At 39.1% G+C, this 17,703-nt stretch overlaps 1 protein-coding gene across 1 annotated transcript in view; it reads left to right on the top strand.

Moving 5' to 3' along the window:
• Window positions 1-17,703, top strand: part of GRIN3A (glutamate ionotropic receptor NMDA type subunit 3A) — a gene marked incomplete at both ends in the record, with an annotated part of 149,437 nt that overhangs the window by 88,638 nt on the left and 43,096 nt on the right. The window contains 2 exons of the mRNA XM_079926617.1: window positions 10,819-10,964; window positions 17,084-17,199. Of these exons, the coding sequence (XP_079782743.1) occupies window positions 10,819-10,964; window positions 17,084-17,199 (262 nt within the window). The remainder of the gene's footprint in view (window positions 1-10,818; window positions 10,965-17,083; window positions 17,200-17,703) is intronic.

The following is a 17,703-nucleotide window of genomic DNA, read 5'->3' as shown; positions in this document are numbered from 1 at the left end:
AGTGAGGTAAGCTCAAGAATATGCATGATGACAACTAAAATATCATCAACGGCTACTTCTGGAGGAGGCTGTAGAATCAGGAAGGAAAAAGAGCTACTATAATGTTCTATACTATAAAACTTCTGTTTGCATTTTACAGTGAGAATAGATTCATGTTCTGTTGTGGCATTAAGTAAATGAATGTTTTTTTCATAAAGTGAAACTAGTTAAGTTTTTCCATAATTTCCATTTCAACAGCTTAAACATTGATCTGGATATTCAAGGTTGTTTCTGTTCAATTTTCATCCTTAAATATTACTATTTAGTCATGCTTTATTTTTATAAATATGACTCATGTTATCTCAAAAGTCCAGGAAACTAGGTTCTGGTCCCAACTTTGCCATAATCAAGTCTTTGACCTTGGGCAAGTCATTTAACCCTGATCAACTCTATTTCTTCATCTGCAAATTAAGGATTATGAATTAAATGGTTCTAAGATCACCTTGGGTCTAACATTCTATAGTTCTCAGAAGAAATGGTCTATATTTTTAGATAAGCCCACTTATCTGAAAATTATGCTTCCGAATATGAACCCAAAAAAAGAGGAAGAGTTAATTCAGAGTTCAATAAGTGACCAAATTTTATAAATCAATATTTGTAGTTAAAAATATCTTACTACTTTTTAATGTACACTGATGTTAACAGATGATCTTAAAACAATCAAATAGCTTCCACTTACAATTACTTCTAAACTGATGAGATACATTTAACTTATCTTTTTAAACTCAGTGTAGATAATTAACACCATGAATTTTTGGTTCTGAGCAAACTGTTTTTTCTTTCCACTCTGGGCATAATCATTCATCAAACACTTAAAAGCATTTACTGCTACTATGTAGACACTAGAAAAAGTTCCTGGACCTGCTTTTTCAGTTTGCATCAAGCCAGTTTCTGCATATGAATTGTAAACTCCTCAATTCATGCTCCTAGTTTGTTTGTGAGAATTACTCAAGATAGTGGAATTAAGAACTTGCATTCAGGTTAAATTCTAGAGGCAGCACACAAGTTCAATTTGTTAAATGTGTATATGACATAGTTCCACTTAGCTATCTAATCTTGGTCAAATTGCTTAATCTTGCTGATCCTCATTTTTCTCAACCGCAAACTAAATGAATCATTGCATGTCATTTTTATTGCTGCATGAAAATTTTCTGAAATTTGCAAAAGGAGGAGAAAGAAAATGCCTGTTTAACTCAGCTGACTGCTACCCGCTGGTGCTTGGCTCACAAAGCAAAAACGCTACTTTAGTTGTGCTGCTCTTGTGATTCATTTAACAGGAGCAAGTGTGCTGAACAGAAGAGAAAGATAAGCAAACACCAGCTCACTCATAAACTGGGAGATGGTCTGAATGGAAAAGCTGGCAGCAAGGCTACAGGCAGGCTGCCCCGGAGGAGGGGGAGTGAGGAGATATCTTCTCCTGGATGCACATATTCAGGATAGATGCTTGAATCTTTGCGGGCCCCTCCATCATAATGGCTCAATCACTGATTCCCTGAGCACTCTAGAGCAAAGACAGATTGACTCTTCAGCCATGGCAAACAAAATTATTAAATACAGCCCAAGTCACCACCAAGGGCTAGCCTAAGGGAAAGTTAAAGCAAGAGGAAAGCATTTCTCTTCTTTCTGTTATTCAGTAGTTTGTCTTTCTGCTTGTTTGATGCTTTGCTTTAGCGGATCTCTAAGAGGCTGGTTTCCTGGGGTCGATGCTGTGGGATTACTGACCTTTAGGCTAAACCTCCTACTGGAGCTTTGCATCCAGCCCACCCTGAATGAAGGCCCAATTGGACATACTTTAATATTTAATTATTCTGTTATATAATTAAATAAAAACTGGCATTAAAACAAGTCCCTGTGCCATAAGGATTTGGGTAGAGTTGTGCCAAAAAGCTTACATCGCTAGACTGCAGGTAAATTTATAGCTGTTTTCATTCATTTGCATTTAATCAGCCCCGAATTGCTGAGTCTAGGTTCAGCAAGCACCTTACTGCCTGCTCAGTCTGCAGGGTACAGTACTGCTGGTGATGCGCAATGACTCAAGTGAGAAGTTTGAGTTCCACAGTCCACAGGTCATTTTTCACCTTGAAGTTTGGCTGGATAGCAAGTCAATTATATAAACAAAAAGACAGGGCTGTTCTGATGCCATGAGCTAAATGGAATCCTCCCATTTTCTATAAGAGGTGTCGGTTCTGGCCTCAGCTGACCTGGTTCAAACTTCAATTCTGTCACAGTGGAATTACATCTTTAGAGGAATTATGGTTCTAAAGTAATTGCACTGTGATCATAATTACCTTTGAAAAAACCATTAAGACAATTTTACCTGTATCTGGGTTCTAGAGTCAGCTGATAAGTGGGTATAGCAACAGCATGGGCTGAAGAGCCTGCGGAAAGTTATTTCAACTTTCTGAGCTTGCCCACAACCATGAACTAGAGCTATTAACAGAACCTATCTCATAGGGATATAGGAAGGCTGAAATGAGATTATGAGTATGGAGGGCCATGCATGTAATCAAAGCAACAGATAGCTACTAGTATTAAGAAGTTGTTAGGGACTAATTAAGCTCCCCCATTGGCCGTTGGGCTACATGTACAATGGCTGAACTCTTTCAGTTAGCCGCTTTACATATAAGGGAACTGAGTCTCACAGCAATTAAGGGAATAGCTGGTAAAGCCAAAAACTTTGTGCTATGTATAATGGTAGTCAAGAGCATAAGTAATGGAGCCACACAGACTGCCCAGTTCTGTCATTTACTGGCTCCATAAGCTTAGACAAGTTAGTTAGTTGCTCTGAGCCTCAGGCTGCTCACCTATAAAATGGATATAATGATAGAATCAACCTCATATGATTGTTGTAAGGACTATAAAAGTTAATATGTCCAAAGTATTTAAACAATGCCTGGCACAGGGTGAGCTACATCATCATCATCATTACCACCAATGCAATTATTATTATTCTATGTCTCTGTATTTGGAAACACCAGTAGTGTTACAGTACCCGTAGTGAAATAATTAATCTGGCATATAAGGGAGAAATGGACATAGCTCCAAAAGATCACACAGCATAAAATGGGATTTGAAGGGGATTTTGAATAAATTGGAATGGTCTCAGTGAACTGAAAAGGGTAGCCTGCTCCAGATGAATAGAATGACACATTAGACCAGGGTCAGAGAAGAAGCAAAACAAAGTGAATTTCGTCAAAGAAAGGGAACAGTCAACAAAGACAGAGATTGAACATTTGTAGCAGAATAGCGATAATTACCCTCTAGAAATCCTATAATATCTAGCTTTTAGACACTACAGAGACCATGATAATAGACCCTACCCTTGCATGACTACACATGAGACAGAGAAATACCAAGGACTTCCAAAGGCCTAGTAAATGAGTACCATAGTGCCATTTATGGATGTTGCTGAGCAAATTTAACTCAGGAAATTATTTTTTAGAGAGGGACATAAAGACTGGAAACTTGTGGTTTCATAAATAGTAGATGGGAAAGTGTTGTTGAACATAGCTTACTATAAAGAAGAAACAAAGAACAATTTTTCTTATCAGCCATACTCATTTGGGGAGGGGATTATACATTCAACAGGATTCTACTTGGGCCTGAGTTCAGGTTTTTCAAGCTCACCTTTGCATTATTTGTGTGACCTGGAGCAAGTCTCTTGTTCACCTTTTTCATCAGAGTGTAAGTCTCCTTATCGTATAGATCAGGAAGTAGTACAGTGGAATGTTTACATACAAAGTCTCTGCAGTCCGACTAAGTTCAGAAACTTCCTATATTGGCTGAGCAATCTTGGGCAAGTTATTTAAACACATACCTTACTTCTTATGTGAAAATTGGAGATGATAATAAATACCTCATAGGGTTGCTATGAGGCTTAAAATATACAATCCATGTAAAAGTTTTAGCACAATGCTGGACACATGGAAAGTTCTTAATAAATGCAAGATATATATATAAATGAATGGACTAAATGATCTCTAGCATTTCCTGCAGCTACTCATCTTTCCTGTAGTCTGGACTCCTTATTTTTACAGCCTCCCTGACTTTGATACCTCTCTTCAAGTTCAGTCCCTAGCCCCCACCTGTAACCCAAGCGAAGTGGAAAAAAGAAGCATTAAGATGGCCAGTGTGGCAGCAGAGATGTATGTGAAGATGTGGTGATGCCAGCAAGGGGAGGAAGGAGTGGGGAGGGCTCAGTCCTCCTATGGCCACTCCCAAGACAGCTAGGTATTGAACACAAGTATTGGACCCCCAGGGAGTCAAGGATGAATGTGCTTGTTTTGGGGAGCTTGGCCGATCCATCAAGCTTGTTTTAACCTTTTATGAACAGAACACCCACAATAACCAAAAATGATATTAGCTGTTATTTTTTTATTATTATCATTATTATTACATATTCAAATAGATAGATTTGTTGGGTGGAACACAAAGGCATCCTTCCTATACAGAAGATATTCTTCAAGAGAAGTGATTTCCTTGTCACTGGAGACATTCAAGTGGAGACTTAACAGGCAAATAATAGTGACATTATAAGTAAAGCCTTGCTACTTAACATCTGGTCCATGAACCACCTGGGAGCTTATTACAAATGCAGATTCTCAAGCTCCAACCTAGACCTAATGAGTCAGAATCTACATTTTGAAGAAATTCCAAGTAATATATTTAGCTTTGCTATCAAAGATTCAAGCATCAGTGAACAGAGTAGATGACTTTTAAAGCCCCTCCGAACTCTGAGACCACCCTCCATTATACAGTCCATAGGTTTTAACTGGACATTATATTGGCACGGGGATGAACTATGGTCCCAATACCTAGTATATCCCATTCCACTGATGAAATTAAGAATGGCCTTTTCCACCCACCTCCAAAGGACATTTTATCAGATCGAGTGACTACATTCCACTCATACTTAAGTAACAATCTCAGATAAATACAAATGTAGAGCTTAAATGAAAATACTCAATATTGAGATTGTTTTTGAATCTAAATCATCATATCTACCATGGACAGAGCAGCTTATTTCTTGAGTTTGCTTCCATCTTGTTTTGAGCCACTTCTCTGCTTTCTGCAAAATGTCTATCTGATTATTCTCCACACAGGTGCTCTGGGTAGAGTTCAGTATTCCATTAATACCGAACAATTCACATACAAATACGTGGTTTAACCTTAGATATTTCCGCAAGGCCTGAAGAGGCTGACACAAATATAAACAGAATTGGAAGAGCTGGTGAAATATTTAGCTGAAACTTTAAAGAAATTTTTCTCTCTCTGGAACTTCCTGGTGATGCTTGTATTGCAGCTCAACTGCTTTAGCTCTTTGTATACTTTTATCCTCCCTCCTGGATGCAGGCTTTCTGACATCCTTGGCTCTTTGAATTACACACCACATGGACACAAAGGGCAGACTATGCTAGTCCATCCAATTGTATCAATAGCTTCTTAGATCCCTTTTCGGACTCTATTATTCTGTGACTGCTCAGTAGCTCATGCTTTTTTTTGTACTGGAACTCACACATAGAAATAAAAAAGAACATACTGTTTTGAAAGAATTAAGATAAGAACTAAAGGAAAAAATTTAATGTTTAAAAGGAAAGAAAGACAACATGAAGTGCGACAAAAGTAGCTAATTTGTAATGTATCTAACCTAAGAGAATTTGTGTTAATAATGAAGACTTATTACACCAATACTTATCAAACATCTGCTCTGTACCAAGCACTGTGTTTGCTGCATGATGATGATGATGATGATGATGAGAATAATAGCAGCTAACATTTGTTGAGGACTTATGACTACACGAATGAGACAGGCATAGGCCCAACCCTCATGGAAGCTTATAAGCTCACAGGAAAAGTAGGCATTGAACAAATAATCCCAAATGTTAGTAACACAATATGAAATTGCAGGGTACAATGGGAGGGTGCTGCAGGTGGCCTAATCTAGTTTAGGGGTCAGTGAAGTATTCTCTGAGCAAGTGACACTTTATTTTTTTTAACTTTTTATTTTATACTGGAGTATAGTCAATTAACAATGTTGTGATAGTTTCAGGTGCACAGCAAAGTGACTCAGTTATACATACACATGTATCCATGCTCCCCCAGACTCCCCTCCCATCCAGGTTGCCATATAACATTAAGCTGAGTTCCCTGTGCTATACAGTAGGTCCTTGTTGGTTATCCTTATTACGTATAGCAGTGAGTACATGTCAATCCCAAACTCCTTAACTATCCCTTCCCTCTACCCTTCTCCAGGAAGTGACATTTTAGAGTTAGCTACACAAAGGGAAGTTAGGGTTGAGGAGATAGAGCATCCCAGGCAGAATGAAGGCTATGGGCAAGAGCTCTGATCAAGTAAAAAGTATATGTTGGAAGAACTGAGAGAACTGGCTAAAGCTTAGAGGCCAGGGGGAGAGTGCGGAGAAGAGGCTGGAGAGAAGAAGGCAGGAGAAGGATCATGCTGAGGCCACGTGAGGAATTTCGAGTTCATCCCAAGGTCTATGGGGAGCCATTGATAGGTATTAAGCAAGTGAGTGACATCATCAGTTTGGGGCTCTAAGAAGGTTACCCTGACTGAATTGGAGGGGAAGAGAGGGAATGTGCAGAGGGCAGAAACGATGGTGGCTTGGACTGCAGAAGTGGCAGTGTTTGTAATACATCTCCAGGTTAGAGTGGGGTTCCTGTCAGACTAACAAAATTCTTCCTCCCATAGAACCTAGTTATTTATGTTAATGTTGAAGGAACTTTCCATTCTCAAAACTGCTCCTTCACAGGCATGAGAGCCATGTCAGGGAGATGTGGGAGCCCATGGGCAAAAGGCAGCGGGAAAACATGAAAAGGAGATAACACAAAGGGCTAGGTAGTCCTCCTCTGGAATTCCGAGCTTTGATCTGCTGGTTCACAACTCCCTCCAGTGTCTTGGGAAGGAGTGCTGTATTGATGCACTCAGCAAAGAAAAGAGGTCCAGAGTTTGCCTAGAAATAGTTCATGGGCCATAAAGATAGTGTCACAGCATAATGTGAGAAAATGGACTTCTAAAAAGGATGATTTTCATGTGTAAGACAAAAGTATTCTAACTACTGACCTAAGACCCTTTTACCTTAAAAGGAGGGTTCGTTTCAAAAGCTTGAGTTGTAAGCTATATCATTAGTCCCTTTTGTGCTTAGTGGGATGACAAAGCTCTCATCTCCCTGTGGTTCAAAGAATCTGTCAGTCATTCATCAAGCATATTATTGAGCAACTACGTGGTAAAAGGCATTGGAATACAACAGTTAATTAAATGGTTTACATAGACTTCCAGTCCAGTGAAGAAGCTGAAAGTCTAGACATTAAACTATTACACAATTAAATTTTTAAAGTGCAACTGTAATAAGTTCTACAAAAGAAAGGTATGTGTGCTATGAGGGCTTAGGAAAGGAGCATCTGGCCTAGACAGCAAGTTAGGGACGTGATTACTGAGCTGAGAATAGAAGGATGAATAGAAGTTAAATGGGTGAAGAGAGGATAGAAGAATAGTGGTAAAATTAATTGATTTGACAAACATGTATAGAGCCCTTATCAAGGTGCCAAGCGTCATAATAGGTAACTGTGGTCCACAGATGAATGAAACCTGGTCTGCATGTTAGGGAAAAGAATAAGCTGAATCTTGCTAATGGCTAGCTATGAGAATTTGATTATTAATTTGCCCAAACCTCAGCATCTTAATATGTAAAATAAGAAAATAACATCTATCTTGCAGGATTATTGTGAGAATTCAAAATGTGCAAAGCCCTTAGCTCACTGCCTGTCACATAAGTAGCAAGTTTTGTAATGACCAGACCCAGTCAGTATGACATAGTGTCAGAAGCTCTGTTCATGGTGTTCAGAGCTCACTATTTTCCATCAGACTATCTGGGTTCAAATTCCAGATCCAACATTTACTAGCTCTATGACCTTGGGCAAATAACAAACTTTCTAGTCTTTAGTTTCTTTATCTGTAAAAGGAAGATAATAGAAATACCTCATAAGTTTCTTGGAAGGCTCAAAGGAGGTAGGCATGAAAAGTGTGAAAGATGGCTAAATAAGTACCTAGCCTACATATTCTGTATGTTCAAGGTGCTGTATCAGCACAGATAAATAAGCAGTAAATTATTTTTGGTTTTGTTCTTCCTGGATAGGAGGGTGAAGCTAGATAAGGCCAAAGACTTCATACAGAGAGTCTTGTTCTAGGCCTTAAAAAATGAATAGGTGTTGAACAAACAGAATGCTGATAAATTTGCCTTGCTCAAGCCATAGGGCTGCAGTTTGCTATTGTGAGAGCAGCCTAGGCCTAAGGCTTAAGGAGAATATTTTAAAAGACTAGTGAGTTCATTCTAATAAACATCTTCTCTCCATTTGCTGCCATGAGCTGGAAGGCAGGGTGATGTGGTCGGTAACAGCGTGGGCTTTGAAGTCAAACAGACATGGGTTCTAATCCAGTCCCTTCTACTTATAGCTGTGTGATCTTATTACTTTTATTACTTACTCTTACTTATTACTTACTATATTTCTCTGAGCTTCAGTTGATTAATCTTTAAAAAGGAAGTATTAATAGAGCCCTCTTCATAAAATTTTTATGAGGATTAATCAAGATTATGCAGGTAAACATATTTGGCACATAATATTCAATAAATGTTAGCTATTATTATTATTGATGCCTCATTAAGGTTATGCTGGCATAAAACATTAGAATTTGTTCAGTGTATGGAACACAAGGGTTTGCCATATCACCTGCTCAACAGTGGGATATCCAAAGAAATACCACAAACCAAGTGGTGAGTCCCTTTGTGGCAATGATTGCAGGTATTTACCTTTGTGGGCCCAGTAACTTTGAAAATTATACAAAGTTGCCCCCAAAAATTATTGAATAAATTAATGAGTTACTTATTTCACTGGTTGTAAAATAAAGGGTTTTTTTAACTTACAAACATGAGGCATGCTTCTATAAACAATCTATAAGTAAATAAATACACCTGTAGTTTCACCATCAATGGAACAACCATTGTTAATATCTTGATATATTTTTTCCAAGACGTGTGTGTGTGTGTGTGTGTGTGTGTGTGTACATATATGATACCTGTGGGGGGGTTCATAGCATTTAAAATAATTATATACATATTTAATTTTGATCAGACCATAACAAAGCTTTTTCTCAATTTGTCATATGAGCGTTTGCTTTGTTTTATTAAATAGGCTTCACAAACATGATTTATACATTAGATAACATTCTATAAGGATGTGGCATATAATTTATTTAACTACTGCCATATTGTTAGACCTTTGGTGTGTGTCAAAACTAATTAATCTTCAAATATAAGTTATTTGTTACCAAATTCAGTGATTTCTTAACCTGTAGGGGCTATAAACAACTTGAAAACCTAATTATTTAAAAAAATATGAAACTCTGTACTATCTTCCTTATAGAAGAAAATTACAAACACATATTTACATAAAATGTTGCCTAGAATTTCAGGAGACTTATAAACTCCATGAAGCCCATCAGTGAATTCCTGTCCCCAAGGCTTCAGTCAGAACCAATGATATCAAATATGTTAACACGAAGCAGAACAAAAAAGTTAAAGAACTTTAACATAACAATTGTGGAGAAGTATAATCTCTAATATACTGCTTACTACAGTACATTCGACTATTTTCATAATACAGCTCAATCCCAGTTCATTCTTATATTTTAAATAAGTCTAGATTCTATATTAACACTTCTGTACAACTTCCATGAACTATACTGCCTCATGTGCTGTATTCTTATTATCCTTAGTGACAGAAAGCTTCTACAGGACTCCCAGTACACTGCCTCTCCTCACTGTGAGGTCTTACATTCTAGAGAACTGTGCCATTACTGGATCTATTCCTGCTCCCCTCCTCCTCTGTTGCTCCTAATTGTCTTACATACCATTCCATTTGAGCAAATATACAGCATGACTGGTAACACAGTTATTTAAAGGAAAGAGATCATTTTGTAATTACACCAAAAACAAACTCAACAAACTTAAAATATACTGCAGCATAAAGACCAATAAACATAAAAGAGATGTATTCACTCTTTGGGGTCATGTATATTTCAATCTCAGGATGCAAGGTTTTTTGGTTTTTTTTGTTTTTTTTGTTTTTTTTTGCGGTATGTGGACCTCTCACTGTTGTGGCCTCTCCCGCTGCGGAGCACAGGCTCCGGATGCGCAGGCTCAGCGGCCATGGCTCACAGGCCCAGCCGCTCCGCGGCATGTGGGATCCTCCCGGACCAAGGGCACGAACCCGCGTCCCCTGCATCGGCAGGCGGACTCTCAACCACTGCGCCACCAGGGAAGCCCAGGATGCAAGCTTTTAACTTGGCCTTTGTGTAGTTCTAACTAAGGAAAGGCACAATCTTTAATTTATTATCTTAACTTTATGCTTTGTCTGATAAGCAATTTTTAATACCAAGTTTGATTCTATACACCGTTTTATAGTTTCTAAAGAATTCTGACAGGTTCTCAATATAAAGGAGAAAGCTGTTTTGTACTTTGTGTTTGTTGTTTCCATCTGTTTGCTTCTGAAGATAGAACAATTATTTATGTGAAGATAGAACAGTTACTTATGTGAAAGCTTGTATGAAAGAGCATGTACACATGGCACATGGAAATTTGTTTATGACTGTGTGCATTTGAAAAATCCTAAGTCATTATTAGAATCCAAAGAATGATGGAAAAGAAAATTTTGAAAACAACTCTAAGAATTTACATTAAAGACACTTCTTTTTCTGCCTCATAGCTACATCATCCCTCTCAAGGTTTCCGCTTTGGAACTGTCCGGGAAAGCAGTGCTGAAGATTATGTGAGGCAAAGCTTCCCAGAGATGCATGAGTATATGAGAAGATACAATGTACCAGCCACACCCGATGGAGTGGAGTATCTGAAGTGAGCGTCAACCTCTTGCATCCAAAAAGTTCTCAATGAAAAAGAAGTCTTGCTATTGATGTAGTGTTTGTCGGTTTTTTAAAATGATAGCTAAATATATCCATTGTGTGCGCAGTAATATCTCACACCATGTGAGATCCAGGAGGCAGTATGGAATAAGTGTGCATTTAATTATGTGACCTAGTTTACTAGTTCCTGCACAGTCCCAAGTTGGCTGTAGCTTTGATCAAAGTGCCAGTGCAGTCATTAGAGTAGCAGATGGTGGGGGAAGTAAATGTTGGTTCGACATCACTTGGGAAAACAATGGTGCTGAAATGATCAAACACTCAGGGAATGTGGCCAGAGGACAAAGTGCCCCAAAGCAACCCTTTCCTTCACAGTGAATCTCTAAGCATGTGGACTGTCTCCTCTTATCACAAGGAAGTGGACTTTATCTTAGAGCTTTCCTGTAGAAAGAAAATAAGATAAAAGGCAATGATTCCCATGCCTGCATCCTTCTCATTGGCATTTATGAGAAGCAATCAAGAGCAATCACATTACCATGGCAGATTATCAGAGCCTGTAATTCAGTGAAGCTGAATGCAAAAGAGGTTGGTGCAGTTATGGGTCTGCTCATCTAGTCTGCCTGGGAGAAGGGGATGAATGGCTCCTGATAAGCACCACAGCATGCAGGCAAGCAGTCCTCTCTCTCCTGCCTGATGGTCTCAGGACAATGACATACATTCAAACTCCAGTCCCTAGAATTGTGCAGCACCAGGAAACTGTTTTCTCTATTGTCAAACACAATAATATCCCCAAAGGACAACAAGACTTGGCACCTCAAACTTTTTTTTTTTTAACATCTTTATTGGGGTATAATTGCTTTACAATGGTGTGTTAGTTTCTGCTTTATAACAAAGTGAATCAGTTATACATATACATTATGTTCCCATATGTCTTCCCTCTTGCGTCTCCCTCCCTCCCACCCTCGCCATCCCACCCCTCCAGGCGGTCACAAAGCACCGAGCCAATATCCCTGTGCCATGCGGCTGCTTCCCACTAGCTATCTACCTTACTACGTTTGTTAGTGTGTATATGTCCATGACTCTCTCTCGCCCTGTCACAGCTCACCCTTCCCCCTCCCCATAATCTCAAGTCCGTTCTCCAGTAGGTCTGTGTCTTTATTCCTGTCTTACCCCTAGGTTCTTCATGACATTTCTTTTTCTTAAATTCCATATATATGTGTTAGCATACGGTATTTGTCTTTTTCTTTCTGACTTACTTCACTCTGTATGACAGACTCTAGGTCTATCCACCTCATTACAAATAGCTCAATTTCGTTTCTTTTATGGCTGAGTAATATTCCATTGTATATATGTGCCACATCTTCTTTATCCATTCATCCGATGATGGGCACTTAGGTTGTTTCCATCTCCGGGCTATTGTAAATAGAGCTGCAATGAACATTTTGGTACATGACTCTTTTTGAATTTTGGTTTTCTCAGGGTATATGCCCAGTAGTGGGATTGCTGGGTCATATGGTAGTTCTATTTGTAGTTTTTTAAGGAACCTCCATACTGTTCTCCATAGTGGCTGAACCAATTCACATTCCCACCAGCAGTGCAAGAGCGTTCCCTTTTCTCCACACCCTCTCCAGCATTTATTGTTTCTAGATTTTTTGATGATGGCCATTCTGACTGGTGTGAGATGATATCTCATTGTAGTTTTGATTTGCATTTCTCTAATGATTAATGATGTTGAGCATTCTTTCATGTGTTTGTTGGCAGTCTGTATATCTTCTTTGGAGAAATGTCTATTTAGGTCTTCGGCCCATTTTTGGATTGGGTTGTTTGTTTTTTTGTTATTGAGCTCCATGAGCTGCTTATAAATTTTGGAGATTAATCCTTTGTCAGTTGCTTCATTTGCAAATATTTTCTCCCATTCTGAGGGTTGTCTTTTGGTCTTGTTTATGGTTTCCTTTGCTGTGCAAAAGCTTTGAAGTTTCATTAGGTCCCATTTGTTTATTTTTGTTTTTATTTCCATTACTCTAGGAGGTGGGTCAGAAAGGATCTTGCTGTGATTTGTGTCATAGAGTGTTCTGCCTATGTTTTCCTCTAAGAGTTTGATAGTGTCTGGCCTTACATTTAGGTCTTTAATCCATTTTGAGCTTATTTTTGTGTATGGTGTTAGGGAGTGATCTAATCTCATACTTTTACATGTACCTGTCCAGTTTTCCCAGCACCACTTATTGAAGAGGCTGTCCTTTCTCCACTGTACATTCCTGCCACCTTTATCAAAGATAAGGTGTCCATATGTGCGTGGGTTTATCTCTAGGCTTTCTATCCTGTTCCATTGATCTATCTTTCTGTTTTTGTGCCAGTACCATACTGTCTTGATTACTGTAGCTTTGTAGTATAGTCTGAAGTCAGGGAGCCTGATTCCTCCAGCTCCTTTTTTCGTTCTCAGGATTGCTTTGGCTATTCGGGCTCTTTTGTGTTTCCATACAAATTGCGAAATTTTTTGTTCTAGTTCTGTGAAAAAGGCCAGTGGTAGTTTGATAGGGATTGCATTGAATCTGTAGATTGCTTTGGGTAGTAGAGTCATTTTCACAATGTTGATTCTTCCAATCCAAGAACATGGTATATCTCTCCATCTATGTGTATCATCTTTAATTTCTTTCATCAGTGTCTTATAATTTTCTGCATACAGGTCTTTTGTCTCCTTGGGTAGGTTTATTCCTAGATATTTTATTCTTTTTGTTGCAATGGTAAATGGGAGTGTTTTCTTGATTTCACTTTCAGATTTTTCATCATTAGTATATAGGAATGCCAGAGATTTCTGTTCATTAATTTTGTATCCTGCTACTTTACCAAATTCATTGATTAGCTCTAGTAGTTTTCTGGTAGCATCTCCTCAAACTTTTTTTTTAAGAAAGGGAAATAAATAATTTTATGGGACATAGGGGCTCAGTGTTTCTCAAGAGCTGTAGTAATCAGCCCCTAAAACAATTTTATGGACTAAGCTAGAGTCTAGAAAGGAAGCCTTGTGTTCTCAGATTTGCAGAGTTATATATAGTGTTGAAGCGCTATGAAATGGCACTTTCAATTTTGCAAGAACATTAAAACATTAGAGTCCCTCTCTGACACAGAGTTTAGCGTTCCTTTGCCTCCCAGCTCCTCCTCTTTATCCTCTCCTTTAGGGAAATTCATGGCTGAGAAAAAGAATAAGATGTCAGGGAGACAGCAATGGCTCCCCGCTAGATAGTAATGGCTGACAAACTGGGCACTTATGGCAGTGTGAAAGGGTGAGATAAGCCACTGCTGCAGTCTCCAGTTGCATTCCACTCAGGGTATTCACTTATTCTGGAGGCTTCATCTAGAAGGCCCAAGTGCTCAGAGTTGGCCCTTCTCTAGCCTGGGGAGAAATTGTTAGGTAGGAAAACAGGCACAGATGAAGGAGCTGAGTTCCAAAAGAAGCAACTTGTTCATGGAAATACAGCTAGCAAGTGGCAGGGTCAGGACTAGAACCAGGTCTCTAGAATCCAACCACTGCTGCAGGCTAGTCTGGAAACCAAAACCGGAAAGTAGGTCCTTGGTGTTCAGAAAACAGTCCATGTTTCAGCAGCATCCGTGTACCAGATAGCATTTGGGTGCATGTGAGAAATGCAAACTCTCAGGCCCTGTCCCAGAATCTGCATTTTAAAAAGCTCCCCAGGTGACTCATAGATTGAGGTGAAATTGGAACAGAGCTTATCATCAATGCCCTCTGCCTTCTTCTCTCTGGGCTTCTCTCAGATAAAGACTATGCTCTTAGCCACCACTCCAAACAACCAGTCTTCAAGTTACCCCCTGACATTCCAGTGCCCTGACCTGCAAGCACAACCCTTGGAGTCGCCTATAAAGACAGGTTCCTGTGTTAAACCTGTCCCTCCCCTCTCCCATCAGAATTCCCCTGGGCTTCATCCTACTCACTTAGGGCCCTGCTTTCGGAGGTAACAGTATTCCAATAAATTAATCCCTAATAAAGTATTAATTACTTTTAGTATGTTTATATGGTTTTTGTGGTATATGTGTTATTAAATGAATGCTCAAAAAGACAGCATGATTTTATAATGGGAGAAACAACTGTAGGCCATGGCCGTGCCAACTATAAGGATGATTCAACCAGTCTAGAAGGTCCTTATACCTGGATCAAACACTGCCACTTCCTCACCAGTGACTCAGGGCCCCATGGGAGTCTGTGAGCTAATTGCTTCTTGCCTTACTATGCAATAGAGACCTGCCATAGATAACTTCACTTTGCAATTCGAAATCATGAGGAGTTATTTAGGGATACCACTGAGATGGACCTCAGGAAATACTGGTTAGAAAAACTGAGCCCTAATTTTTTGTATTGTTATTGCTGCCACAAATATTTGCAGAGTATTAGTAAATGGTAACTTGTTCCTGTGTAGCTCACAAGGTACATTCTGGTCCTGTGAGAGTCAAGATTTGACTGGAGAAGCATCTTTCAGCTTGACTTTTATCTTACTGCCAGGATTCCGTTAAGGTTCCTCATCTTCAGCTTCCAGGAGACAGTTCTTATCCCCAGCCCTTTTAGAAGCTTCCCACAGCTCTGGACCTGGGAGGTGTTTTTCATTTTGGCTATAGTTAAACATAGGCCTCACTGTAACTTAAATTCAATAACCCTGGAAAAGGGATTTATTTTGAAGTGCCTATTTTACCTCCTAAAAGAGTAGAGAGAGGAAGCAATGGTCATTGGCACTAAGAAGGGATGTTGACCTACTTAATGTGTGTCCATGTGTGGCTCAGAAAAAGCCATCAAAAAGGTACTTGCTGCTCAATGATGAATCTTAGAGATGTCTAAAGGTGTCTTTCTCTTTTAGATTTTTGATGGGTCCTAGCCATGTTCTCCTCTGAGTTTAGAAGCTACTGCTATGTATTGAATTCCAACAGCCTCATTTTTGGCTCTAAGAGAGGAATGACTGGACCCAGATGGGATAGAGAAGAGTTGTTCTCTTTGCTAAGCTGTTTGGACAGCACTGAGGGTCAGAAAGCCTTTATTAAATGGATATATGTCCTATATCTTTCCAAAAAAAGTTTGAGGTAGCTGAAAACAAGAGTCATTGCATACACCTTAAACATTTCCCTTTGAAACTCATCTTCCCTTGCCACCTTTGTAAGTGGAGCTGAGCCAGTGCTGACTGCCTTCCTTGGGACCATCTCTGTGCCTATGTCCAAACACTGGGGAGAACACATGAAGGATGCACAAGGATGTCTGCTGGTACCTTGAGCCCAGCCTACAGCCGACTCACTGATATAGTCCAGAAACAACTGCCTTTAAATGATTTTTGCCTGAACTGCCTCCTGGGATGGGAGTGAAACATGAATCTCTGGAGATATATTAATAAATCAGATTACAAAGATCTATTACATATGCTTCCCATTCCATTTACTGAACACCAGTCTATGGACTTTAAAGAGACCTGAACTCCCTTTTCCCCAAGAGTGCTGGATCTCTTATTTGCACTTCCTTAATACGTACTCCCAAATATGAAATAACGCCTGATCTCTGAAGAATATGATAGTGATCATGACAGAAAGAATTAAAAATGTTCACACAATGATTAATGAGACCCCCAGCTCCAACACTTACTGGCTATGTAGACTGGATTAAGTTACTTTGACTCTTTGAGCCTGAATTTTTCCATCTGTTAAAATGGGATACTACCACCCCCCTCAAGGTTATTATAAGGGGTAAAATGTATGGAGAACAATAAATACAATGCTTACACAAAGAAGTCATTCAGTTATTGTAAGAGAAATGAACCTTGACTATTTACCTTCCCATTCAATTCATAGTCGCTCTGGTTTTGTTGTTGGATTTAGAAGTAATGAAAGAAACTGGTAGATGAATCCACTGGAAAGATGTCATGCTCTCTTATAAGAGTGTCTGCTTCCCCTGGTCTATTCTCTGCAGGTCAGTGAGATGTCAGCAAGGCAGAGCCAGCAGCTGCCCAGCTTGTACTGCCCTTATTGTCCAGGTTTCTGTTCCCTAAACAAAAGCTAGCTGTCAGCCTTAGTGTTTCCTGTCTATTAATGAATCATTTTTCACTTTTCTTCTCTTCGTCTTAAACATAGGAATGATCCAGAGAAACTAGATGCCTTCATCATGGACAAAGCCCTTCTGGATTATGAAGTGTCAGTAGATGCTGACTGCAAACTTCTAACTGTGGGGAAGCCATTTGCCATGGAAGGTATTAATCAGTCATTCTTGATTCACTTTTACTCAGAATGTGCTCAGTTTGCCAACCTAGCAAGTCACAAATGCCAATGTCAGAGGCAAAGAGCTATTCATCTTCCCTTGTTTTCATTTTCAGCTCTTAAGCACTCAGCTATTAAGTTGCTGAAGTTAGGTATTTATTTTCTACCTACTCCACAAACATATTGTTATCCAATTGTTAGAAAAACAAAAACCAAAATGCCATTGTTATCCAAACAATGTTGCTTTAGATATCTGGGAGTGGTGACAGTATAATAAATAGGGAGTCCAGTTTTAATTTAATCTGTATTTTCTAATGTCCAAATCCTGTAATGAATCTGATGCTAAAACTAGAATGATTGCATTACAACTGGAAGGACCCCAGTGTTGATTTAATCCAGTCTACTCAGTTTTATCCACAAGAAAACCCAGAGACATTTTACCACTTTCTCATAATCACACAATTAGATGTTAATATTGGAATTAGAATCCAAATCTC

The sequence above is a fragment of the Stenella coeruleoalba genome (assembly GCF_951394435.1).
Source record: "Stenella coeruleoalba genome assembly, chromosome: 7".
NCBI lineage: Eukaryota > Metazoa > Chordata > Mammalia > Artiodactyla > Delphinidae > Stenella > Stenella coeruleoalba.
The sequence above is the reverse complement of the archived record's forward strand: the minus strand, read 5'-3'. Positions and strand labels throughout refer to the sequence as shown.